General features: G+C 41.8%; 1 protein-coding gene across 1 annotated transcript in view; it reads right to left on the reverse strand.

The window, feature by feature from the left end:
- The window catches only part of LOC145341010 (chondroitin sulfate proteoglycan 4-like), a 111,095-nt gene that overhangs the window by 19,397 nt on the left and 78,870 nt on the right, over window positions 1–12,828 (reverse strand). Inside the window, exon 8 of the mRNA XM_080185694.1 lies at window positions 1,373–1,542. Within this exon, the coding sequence (XP_080041820.1) occupies window positions 1,373–1,542 (170 nt within the window). The remainder of the gene's footprint in view (window positions 1–1,372; window positions 1,543–12,828) is intronic.

The following is a 12,828-nucleotide window of genomic DNA, read 5'->3' on the forward strand; positions in this document are numbered from 1 at the left end:
GTAGGGGGATTAGTGGGGTAAATATATAGGGTTACAGGACAGGGCAGGGGGTATGACTGGGTAAGATGCTCTGTCAGAGTTTTGGTGCAAACACAATGGGCCGAACGGCCTCCTTTTACACGGTAGGGATTCTATGATTCTATGAAATGCCTCGGCGAGTGGCCAGGAAATTCACCCCTACGTTTTAAACTCCCCGGTGTATAACTTTTGTGGCTATTCTCCCAATTTTTGACAGGATAAATGGGGTCTTTTCCAGAGTTTTGGTGGGAAATACATAAAACCATCGCAGAAATTCTACCCCCTTGTGTATTTTAAAGGGACAACCAACATGCCAATATTTTGCGTTTCTGACTAAAATTTCCTTTTAAGTGTTTTATTTTACCAAGTGAAAATGACGATTTTAATGACTAAATATCAAATCAACTGTCACCTTGGCTCAGTGGTAGCACTCTGACTTCTGACACAGAGGATCGTGGGTTCAAGGGCCACTCCAGGATTCCAATGCAATACTAAGTGGATGCTGCATTGTTGTTGCTGGTACCTACTGGATGAGACTAAGGTTCCAGTTTCCTTTGAAGTGCAATGTAAAAGAGGAGCAGGACAGCAATTGAGTTGGCTAAACCAAACTTCAAAGAATAACTAATGGCTGTGATACATGTGGGGATGTACTGAGGATTTGAAAGGGGCAATGTCCCTTCTTCTTATAAATTATTAATTAATGTCTGTATGTTTATTGATGTCTCTTTTTTACATCCACAGGTGATTCGGTCCACCTTGTTGGCCAACAAGGGGCATACACGCGGTGGGTTATGCGAGGGCTGCTCTTGGATATTGCTTCAAGAGCTGCCTAGTGCTTCACATCGTTAGTATACGCTTAAACTGGACCAATTGACGGGCAACACGACAGCTCAGTGACTATCACTGTTTGCTGTGCAGTTACAGGGACCCGGGTCGGATCTCCGGCTTGGGTCAATGTCTGTGGGAGTTTGCACATTCTCCCTGCGCTTGTGTGGGTTTTCTCCGGGTGCTCCGGTTTCCTCCCACACCCCAAAAATGTGCTTTTTAGGCTGATTGGTGTTAATAAATTGTCCCTAAATTGGATCTCCCTTAATCTGGCACACATATAATTCCCTAAATTTGCACCACTTTATTGTGGAGTCCACTAGATGTAGACAAAAGTCGTAGGTAGAAGGAGGATTGGAATAAGGCACTCATTGAGTGCTAAAATGGACGGCGCGGGCTTGTAGGGCTGAAGAGTCTGTTTCCTGTACTGCGCTGTGCTGTTCTTTATTAGATGTAGCACAAAAATGACAATTTTATCAGTACAAGTGTAGGATGTAGACCAAAAAATGGTGCCGACTATAACACTTACCATGCTTTGGGTGAAGTTGGTTTCTTCAGTGGTTACATTGTCAGTCCCAATCTTTACCACTCTACCGAGTTTTGGAAAACCAACCAAAGTGTATATGATGGTTCGATTTTCAGTGTTCTCATCGTTGGTTACAGCTTTCAAATGTTCGGGCTTAATACGTTTAAGTGTTCCTGGAGGATAAGATTCAATGAATAAGATTAACGTTCAAATTCTGGCTGTCCATGGAAAGAATAGAATTCAACTGAGTAATTCCAGGCGTTTGACTTTAATTTAGGAAATCTCCTGCATGGTGAGTCTTCCTCTGTTATATTTATACTGAAAGGGGCTGAATTTTCCAGGCTGACAAGTAACTGGGAAGTGAGAGTCATTTCTGGCACAGGAGGAGATGACAGGGACTATCAAGCCCATGTAAAGCAAACCAATTGGGTCTCATTCCTCAGCTCTATTCCTGTATTTCCTCCAAGTGCCCGTCCAAGTTCATTCTGAAATCCTTCACTGACTCTGTTTCCACCACCTTCGGTCAGACAGCTGACAAAATAAAGGCAGGAGGAGTCAGAAGAGAAGCTTGATATCTTCTCTCTGTTGACAATATGGCAATGGAAAGGCTGGTGGCTTAACTGCCCATAGGAGGCCAACTCAGCCATTTAATTGCACAAGTAAGAGACACTTAGTTCCTCCACAGGTATTTTGTCCATATTGGGCAAGACCACTGTGACATGGGGAGTCCGCTGTGTGAAACCTTGTGGCTCCCTGAAGGGAACCTTATGGGTACTTTATGGCTGTTAGCGAGGACCCTCCCCTTGTCACCACCCCCCACCCACGTGCCAACGCCCTAGCAGAAACAACACAGCCAACACTCAATGATTACCCCCATTCCCTGAGTGCTATACCCTAGCTTTCGTCAGCCTACCTCACCTGTGTTTGAGGGCACCCCATCATTGAAGTGCCCTGTTCTTTTTGTCTCAGTTGGGCCGCTTAAGCTATTGAGTTGCTGACGCTCTGATTGGGCCAGCAGCTCTCAGGGTGAGGCCACACAGGCCAGAATGATCTGGAGATTAAAATGGGCAAGAAATTCACATCCTCAGTAGCAAGTTTCACCAGCTTTTAGTCTCTTTAGTATCTTTTCTTGGCTTGATTTCAATTTTTGATTTATTATGTAGCGGTGAAGTGCTATTGGACATTTTCTGGTGGTTTATAAGTTTTTTTTATTTTTATTGTCCTTCAGTATGTGCTGCTTTCCCCTTTTTGATCAGAGATGGGCTGCATTCAGGCCTAAGTCCTTTGTGTAGCCTCAAAGCAGTTTCCTATTAGGGGAAATTGCAAAAATCCCTGGGCAGGGTAAAGAGATGAGAGCCAATGTCGCCAATCTGTTCCTGTCCTTTTGTATCCTGACAGCACTGAGCGTTGCTACACCACATGGATTGCAGTGATTCAAGAAGGTAGCTAACCACTGTCTTCTAAAGAGCAATTACAGATGGTCAATAATGCTGGCTTTGCCAGCAACACCCTCATCACATAAAAGAACTTGTAAAAAGGAACTGAGTGTTCTCAGGAACATTGAATAGGAAATGTCAATTTCCCATTAGTTACTGCATAAACTATTTTTGGGGTGGCACCTTAAAATAACTGAGCAAGATAGCATTCATGTCACTGAATCACCAACATGAAATACTGTTAGACATGATGTATGCCACTATATCACTTTTGTTTTTTTATTTTTCATGGGTATCAGTGACAAGGCCAGCACCTGTTGCCCTTTCTGAAATTGCTCTTGAACTGAATGTCTTGCTTGGCCATTTCAGAGGGCAGTTAAGAGTAAACAACACTGCTGTGGGTCCGGCGTCACATGTGGGCCAGATGAGGTAAGGATGGCAGATTTCCTTCCCTAAAGGACGTTAGTGAACAAGTTGGGGTTTTTACAACAATCAATGATCTCTTCATGGTCACCATTGCTAATACTAGAATGAAAATCTAGATGTGTTAGTTAAGTGAATTCCAACTTCTCTGATAGGATTTGAACCCGTGTCTCCACAGCATTTGCCTGGGCTGCTCCACAATATCGCTATCTCCCCCTGTGCTAAACAAACAAGAAATAATTTATTATGTATTTTTTGAAGTAGGCAACATGCAAACAAATTTCTCAAACATTTTTTAGAATTGGGGAGAAAACTTGAAAATCTGAATTATTCTATTTCAATAGAAGGACAAACTGGCACCCCTGAATAACTGCTGGTCTTTGAATAAGACTGAGATTATATGGCCTCAACCTAGTGATGGTGATGACTGTTATAAACTGTTCAGATACACCCTACAATATCTCAGATATACTAGGAAGAAGCTGTGCAAAGTAGACCACAGATGACGGAGACCTTGCCTTGCTCTTGTTCAGCTTCTGCATATATGGAAAGGCCTTTAATGAACCCAACGGGAAGAGCCTAAACAGTGTAAAGATTTCCTTGTCCAAAGCTACTGAAAGACAAAATGCAGAATCCTTTCACAGTGGTAGAGAAAAGATGTTTGTAATAATTTTAGTTTATCCACCCCACCAAAAAAAAGGTGCATTTGGGAGAAGTGGGACAGGAGAAGTCATAACCTCTAAGCGCTGACACTCAATCAGCTTCTGGTTTTAATGGAGGAAGGAGAGTGCAGGCAACCAACCAGCTCACAGGAGGTGAGTTGGTCCTGTAACTATTATAATGAAGCTGTGCACTCAGAATTAACCACCATTTTAAATTTAACACTGTCCGGCCAGATTTCACTGGCTTCATTAAATACAGCAACTGCAGGGAGATGAGAATTGGTGGGATCAGGAGGAACGGTCACTTCCACTAACCTGCTGGAATCAGTGTACCTGCTTCATCTATGCCCACTATTGGATACCTCCCTGCATCTTCCAATTTACTCCTCCATGATCCTTCTGAGTTCCCCTCTCACCCACCATGCCCATCAACACTCAGCCTTGCCAATGCCATCTCTCTGCTCTCAACTGTAATGGGAGGGAATGATAGTTTTGTTTTGTCTCTGTTTCTAGGTTTTTGGAAGGGAATTTTAAATCAGCAAGATTCACAGCCAGATTTAATCTTATAGTGATAGAGTAGCTAGAAGGGATTAAATGATTCTAATGAATTAATGTTAACAGTTTGCTCATGTGAATGTAATAACACTATTAAAATTAAATGAATATGATTTTATAGTGTACAGTGAAGTATTAAATGTATTTTTAATATATCTGTATTGTTCATCTCAGTCAAAACTGCAAATGCTGCAGAATATAATGGTAAGGTCAGTAGTTCAGAGCTGAAAGTCCATTAGTCAGCAGAGGAAGCATTAGAAGTTTCAAGTCCCTGGACAAATACTGGAACATATTGTAATATTAAAGAGGCATCCATTATCGAGGCAGAAGAAAGTGTCTTCCAATGGGCCAGAGAGACGCATATCTCTCTGTCTTGGCAATGTGCCTATTGGACGGTTTTAGCGATAGAAACATCCCTAACTACATAGCAACCAGGAAGTGGGCTTAGCCAAATGTAAGATATCCGGAGTTAAATGGACAAATGAAATATTGTAATATCGAGTAGCATATTGCAATTGACTGAGGTAATCTGTCTTGGATTGGACTGACATGTCAACACTGAATGAAACTGAATCTAACTAATGAGGAGGTATATCTTAGCTAACAAAGAGTTTAATTATTCTGAAATTTGATTGTGCGCCTCAGATCTTTGGTGTGGTCTCATAGCGCTGAATCTGGGCTATCTGACCCTCTGAAAGTTAATGTATTGTCTGTCTTCTATGATTTGTTGTGTTTTAAGATTAGTTTTGGTTACATTTTTTGAACAGAGACTTTGCCTTTTTCAAATAGAATCTAAGTTTTTAGAAATCAGCCGCCGTCTTAAAAGAAAATCCCTGCTACAAGTTTGTAGCAAGTTAATAGTTGTGGCCTGCTGCCAAAGGCCTGCCCGCCCAACAGCCTCTCAATCTAACTGGCAACAGTCAGGAAATGGAGACAAAAGCTAAAATCAGTTCCTCAGGACTTGATGAACACTCATTCTTCCAAGAATGCTGATTGCCACCACCAGCCTCACCCCCAACCCTCCATCCCATCCATCTCTGAGATCAGATCAGGGTCAACGTTTCAGAGAAAGTCTGTAAATATTCAACGCCTGTGAACTCAATTCCTTCCTGGTTTGACTTCTTGTTTTAAAATACACACAGTTCTAGTGTAAATGGAGGAATTTCTGGGTAAGCAGTTTTTAATCTCATTATCCCGTTATTTACATAAATGCAACACTTTGGACTAGGCACATCCTCTGACGGAAGCCAATTTGACTGAAATGTAATGTTTTATTTTAGGATGGGTGTAACTCTAGCATATTTGACTTCCAATCCAAATTTCCAGCCTCTATGCCAGAATTGCACATTTTTCTTTGCATGAAAAACACTAAATTTCAAGTCCGTGTAGTGTTCAGTATAGTGCAAGCTCCACTCCAGAGCTGATGCCATTGAACGTTCGTTCATAACGTGGCCAGACAGGTCAATTATCAACCTGTAAGTCCTTCCGATTCACCCATGGCAAGTGGGAGGGCCTCTAGATCAGCCAAGCCCTGCAGCTGGTAATGGGCAACCAGTGCAGTACCTTGCCCAGCATAACCAGGGAGCAAAATATGGAAGCTTATGGTCGCCAACACCACCTTAGGGGCTGGTACTGGAAGTGGCGGGTGGGTGGGAATAGAGAGGGGATGAGAGTGTGTGTTTAACACAGATATACCGTGGGGATATTGGGGGAGGATAGGTGAATGCTGGTTTGGATTCACACTTCAGCCCCTTAGGGCAGGACAAGGGTTAAAATTGCAATTCCTATCACAACTCCCCTCCAACTTCTAATGAGGAAGACTTGGGGCAAACAACGATGTGACAATGAAGCTACCCAACTCAAGTTTGACTGCACTTATACAGTTCATTGTTGTGTGGCAGGTTTCTCAAAGTTCAGGAAATCCAGCCACTGGGGGGAGGTGAGAACGACTGGATCCAGCGAGCTGCTGGAAGTATCACTGCAAACCTGCTTCTCTCCCTGTGATCCAATTCCCTTCGCGCTGTCAATACACATCCATGACATTGCCCTCCACCTCTGGCCATTGTGTACTATCATTGCTTTCCCTTTGATCTTGAGAGCTGTGGCCTTCCCACTTGGCAAGCAGCCTCTTAATCTGGCAGACTGTGGCCAGAAAACTTGTGATTTAATTTGTTTCAATACAAGAGATCCTATATATAAATCTGGCAGGACCTCGAACCACCTTGTTGGATTTTCTGTTGGTAATGTCTCCACTTCACCGCGAATATTGGGGCCAGTAAACGTTATGCAGGTGGTTACCTTTCATCCAACTATTTTACTGACCGCCATGATTTGCTTTCCAATATCCCTGAATTCAGTTTGTGGTTAGAACCTGTCTAATCCCCTTCTGAAACTTTTTAAGGATTCTTGTTCCACAATGGTCTTTCCACCTATTTATCATACCTATTATGCAACTTGATCATTTCTCTGCTGCTGAAAGAAATACTATGGATGGTATTTGGAGGAAGTAACCCAGGTCCCACCCACCAGCTGAAGAACTGGTAGGAGTCCCACATCGTCTTCCCACAGGAGGCCCAATGATATTTTGAGGTAATTAGGTACTTAGCTGGACAGTTGGGTCTCCCAATGAATTAAGCCCTGAATAGGGGCAGAAATGGTGGACAATCAGAAGTCAGCTGCCTTACAGCAGTACCACCTGGATGGTGGCTGTTGAGAGTATAGTACTGGGGTCTGCCCACAGGATCAACAATGGATCCCTGGAAACAGGCAAGTGGGCTGAATGGCAGGGCTGACTGGGGATGGTGAGATGGGGGGATCCACAATGAGGGAAGGGTGTGGCTTCCTGCAAGTCCCCTTGCTGATCCTGCCAGGCCATGGGATGAGGGGCCTCCCCTAAAAGATCAAAGGCAAGTCTGACAGCCTCCTCCAACGATGGGTTTCCCCTGCCCAATGTTATTTAAATAAGAAGAGTATCAAGTTCTCCCAAACTCTTGGCCAACAGTTATCCCTCAAATAACATCACTGTTAAGGTTTTCTGGAAATTTATTTCACTGCTACTTGATGGCCTGTGTGAGCTGTTGCTGTATTTTCTGCACTACCTTAATGACTACACTTCAAAGTATCTGCATTGACTATAGCACTATGGAATGTGATGAGATCATGAGTGGTTTGAAATAATACACATTCTTCAATCAACCACAAATTTCCTTCTGCAAATATCCTCAAAGATTTCTCTGTCAAAGTACAGGAGACAAGTACAGTGCAGTTATAGAAGGCAAATAAAAGTAAAACAAGAGATATTTTCACTTAAACTAAATAAAGACTTTATTTTGAACAGAGTGCAACAAACAGTGCTCAAGAAGATTAAAATTAGGGTCCTTGGATTCTCTCTTCAGTGCAGTTACAGTAAAAGGGAACCTTCTTCACCCTAACTCCAAGCCAGTGGTTTTGCCCTAAATGCTGAGATGCAGTAAGTTGCATGGTTGGGTGGGCCTCCAATGGCACAAGGGTGCTTTTGCCCTGGTGAGTTCCAATCAGCACTTTCTTGAGCTTCCACTGAAGCCCAACCACATGTGGAAGATTTTCTTTTCATTTGACTCCCAGCGGAACCTGATTCTGCCCAATGCTCTACAGCCCCCTCAGAACATCAGCACCAGAAATTTTGTAGCTGAGATTCATGAGAGCAACAACTACTTGCATTTATATAAAGCAGAATGTCCTACACTGCTTCAGGATGGTAATAATGGGACAAATATAGATACAGATCCAAATGAAGTGGGATTAGGCTTTAAGTTAGAACAAGGGGGTGGGATTTTGTGAGGCTGAGGGAAAGCTCATAGCATGGCAACCAGTTGTGGAACAAAGGAAGAGAATGCACAAGAGGCTGAGTTGGAGGAAGAATGAGTTTGGGGGGTATTGGAGGAACAGTGAGTTTGGGGGGAGTGTGGTTGGAGGAACAGTAAATATGGGGGAGCTAAAGGAACGGTGAGTTTAGGGACAGTTGGAGGAATAGTGAGTTTGGAGGGATTTGGAGGAGCAGTGAGTTTAAGACGAGTTGCAGTTTTTACAGGACACTGTAGACATTGGAAGGGGTGAGACCATAGCAGGTTTAAAATGAGATGCAAATTTTAAATTGAAGGCATTGAGGGTCTGTGACTGTATGTCAGCAAGTACAGTGGCTGATGGGTGATGACACATAATTGGATATGGATAGCAAAGCTTTGACTGAACTGAAATTTATGAAGATTGGAAGTGGAGACAGTGCATTAATATAAACAGCACTGATGTTTAGTCATGACACTAAAACAGGATCACTCTATTTTGCCTGCACACTATGGACTAGATTGTTTAGTTGACGGAAAGAATGCAACGTGTGTGCAGAAGCTGTGAAATCAAGCTGCAATATTCTGCTGCGCTTAAATTTCACGCGTGACTTTAGAATCAACAGCAAAAAAGCTTCTATTTACACAGTGCTACTTTGTAAAACGTCCCCAGAGACTTCACAGGAGCTTTATGAAATAAAATTTACAATAAGACACTTAAGTGAACGAGTAAATAATAGGTTTTACGAGCATTTTAACGCAGCACAGGAGCATAGAGATGTGGAGAATTTTGGATTAGGATTGGGTCAGGGTGGATGTGGGAGCATTTAGGGCCTCGGCAGCTTAAGGTGGGGCTGCCAACAGTACAGCAATGAAAATGGGAACAATGTGCGGAAGATCAGAATTTGAATTTTAGAATGCAGAATCAGCCAGAGTTTCATTACCACACAGAGTTTTACATAAATGTCACTGGAAGAGGTCTATGCTTGATTTTTCATATTTTCACAACAGGGATGTATGATACAGACCAGCCCAGTGCTACTTTGTGACGTGAAGGAGCTCATGAAAACCAGACGGGTTTTTTTTGGTTGTGTTGTTTTGTACCCCCGGCTGGCTTAGGCCCTGTCTCCACATTTTTGTTGCCATCTGCTTCTTTTCATCAAGCTGACTGGTTTTCCTAGCCCTGTTTGTTTTTCCCCACTCACTTTGAAGTGGACTGTTCTCTGTAAATGGCTACTGAAGCCCTCAACAGATCTGCAGCTTCATACATTCTATGCTTCCCCCCACCTGCAAAAAAACTGGGCGCACCCTGTATTTCAGAGAGGATGCACTGAACATGACAACAGCAGGGTCTTATTTGTGTACTGATAGACACTCATCTTGGGCTATCCAAATTCCGCTCACTAATTCCAACATCTAAACTTTCTACGATGATTAGGTATGAACACAAATTGTCAAGTTACACAATGCACTGAACAATCTTGCTGACTGCAAATTTTCCTTATCTACACTTGAATGCAAACACCACTCATTCGATAGAGAAATACCACAAAATACATTTTCCACTGTTTTTGAAACTTGAAACCAAAGAAAAACAGCAATGGCCAAACATTTCGCTACAAGCAGTTCTATGTTACAAACTCTAGTAAAGACACCATGATAATTAACCATAAATGTAATTTCGATATTGGTGAACAAGGTAGTACATCATTTTGGAATCTCAACATAATTATGCCATGGCACAGCATCCCAGCAAAATAATTCATCTAAACATATAGCAAGTGTTAAGGCACCATAGCTTATAAAGAGAGGAGCTGTGATTTTTCTTTTAAAACTTTGTCTGCTAGTGTACAATAGGCTATAACAAATCAACAGCACCCAAATCTCTTCAGATTTTCACTTCCATTGAAATCAATTGTAATATTTGCTGGGAGGTGTGAAATGGGCTTCTGATGTGTCACCATCTCAGTTATACCACTGGACAAAGTCAAAATCACCCCCAGTACATTGTCATTGTTTTTGTCAAATTCATTTGGTGATTTCACTATTATTTTCCTGAAGTGTAAAAATGAATATCAAGTTGAAATGGCCAAAGTCAATTAAAAAAAAATCATTTGAGAATTTTAAATGATATCTGTATGTGGCGCCAGCAATCTTTCCATAAGCTGCTGTGGAATTTGGTCAAAATGGGCACTGTGTTGATTCAGAGAAAGGTCATACACACACACTGAAACAGGCCACATTCCTTGATGCTACTTCGTGAAATTTACAGATATCACTATTGGTAAAAGAGTCTGTCATGAGCTTTCCTCGAAGAGTTAGTTTCAGCATCCCAGATTCAGGAGAAAATGGAAAATCAGCAATGCTTCCTGCAAATTGTCTACTATCCAATAACCTCTGGAAGAAAGCATATAGGTGCCAGGCATCAGCTAAAGACAGGATTGGTCTCAGGTGTAATGCCCTCCACAGCGAAATAGCTTTGTGACATTCATTTTGAACTTGCGCACGAAGAATGGACACTTGAGTGACTTGCCAGTGGATTGCTGAGCTGTCGAGTCAGCACCTTTGAGATAAAGGGGAGAAGATTGGAACAGCTAAACATTTTAGTATAATATGGGTGGTTTCAGAACAATTTTGAAAAATGCCAATCCCAAAATAAACCAATTTGGAAGTCTACTGATCAGGAATACACAATCGAAAAGTAGTGCAGTCCGCATGATGAAGAAAACAAAATGACAGTGAAGACTATAATGACCCTGCTTCTCAACACTGCCATAGCATCTATAGATATACAAGATCATTCAGAGAATAAAGGAACTAAATGGGGAATGTTAATTTAAATTAAATAGTGCAAGGGAAACAAGGGAACCCAGGTTGAAATGAGTAAAAAGTAAATTTACAACGGAAAATTTTTTGCCAATAAAGATGAAGCAATCCAGAGAAAAGACTTCCAAATAGAATGGTAAAGGCCAAATCCTGGAATTAATTTGAAATGGGGAAAGTTTAAGGTCTTTCTAGATGATGAATTGCATTCCTCATCTGTAACTGTCACTTCGCTTCCCTGACTTTTCTGTCTCCATTTTGAGTACAGGCTCTACCACCACCAAGCTGATCTCCCGCATCTCTCCTCTTCAGTATGGTAAAAGATGGTTCCTCTTGCAACATCCTGCTGCACTCTTCAATCACTCTTAACACAAGCTCAGAACATGCAACACCTGCCCCTTACTTGCTTCCTTCCCACTATTCAGGACCGCAAAGATTCAATCCAGGGAAATAGTAATTTTCATATACCTCATTCAAAAAAGGCTATGGGGGCCTGATGCCACATAGTCCGGGGGATCATGTCTCAAAATCGCATTATAAATGAGGCCATGTTATGACAAAGTTTTTTCCTAAGTTCCAAACCAGTAGGTCGGGTAATGCAGAAATCCGATTGAAAGTGATTTGCTTTCACTCAGTTTGATGGATTCTGACATGGCTGATAAATCCAAAGTGCAATGTGCATACTTTGTCATTTATGGCGCAAGTGGTACTTGAAGGGAATTGTTTGGAGGTTTGTTCACTCTCTCTGACACCCTAACATTGTCTTTGCATGCTCCCAACAAAGTCACTTAAATGTGTTTGGTGCATTCCCAAATAAATCATCTTCATTTAGGTTGGTTACAAGCCAGTGACTGACACGAGTTGAGAGGGGCATTTGTTTTCTTTAGGGATGCTTTGAGTACATCCTTAAAGTTTTTCCACTATTCTCCTGGGAGTCTCTTGCTGTGAGACTTCAGAGTAGACAGTTGTTTGGGGGGTCTCGTGTCAGGCATAGAAATGACATGTCCTTTCCACTGGAGTTGGTTTTGGGTGATTAGAGCCTGGATGTTGGATATGTTGGCTTTGGAGAGGAAGCTGTTGTTGACTGGTGGCATAATCTCTGGATTATTACTGAGCCACGTGCAAACTGGCAGAGGACAAATCAGATTAGGAAGATGAATAAGTATTAAATTGAAAGAAAAAGCATAAAAAGGAGGCAAAAGTCAGTGATAGTCCTGAAGACTGGAATAAATTCAGAATCCAACATAGGAGGTCTAAAAAGAGTAAAAATAAACTACAAGGGTAAACTAGCAAAGAATATAAAAATTGATAATATGAGCTTTTTTGAATATTTTAAAAGGAAGAGAGAGGTCAAAGTGAACATAGGCCCCTTGGAAAATGAACCTGGGGTAATTGTTATAAGGAACAAGGAAATGTCACAGGAGTTAAACAATATTTTGCATCAGTCCTTATGGTGGAAGATACTTCAAGTATTCCATGAATACTAAATAATACAGGGGAGGAATTAGTATCATCACTAGAGGAGTAGTATTCGACAAACAAATGGGAGTAAAGGCAGATACGTCTCCTGGTTCTGTTGGCTTCCATCCTAGGATCCTAAAAGAAATAGCTACAGAAATAGTGGATGCATTGGCTGCAAGTTTCCAAAAATCCTTGGATTCTAGAAAAGTATCAGAGAATTGGAAAACTCCTCATTACAAAAGGGAGGGAAGCAAAAAGCGGGTAACTATAGGCCAATT

Source organism: Carcharhinus amblyrhynchos, chromosome 1 (assembly GCF_965287045.1).
Source record: "Carcharhinus amblyrhynchos chromosome 1, sCarAmb.v2.hapA, whole genome shotgun sequence".
Taxonomy (NCBI): domain Eukaryota; kingdom Metazoa; phylum Chordata; class Chondrichthyes; order Carcharhiniformes; family Carcharhinidae; genus Carcharhinus; species Carcharhinus amblyrhynchos.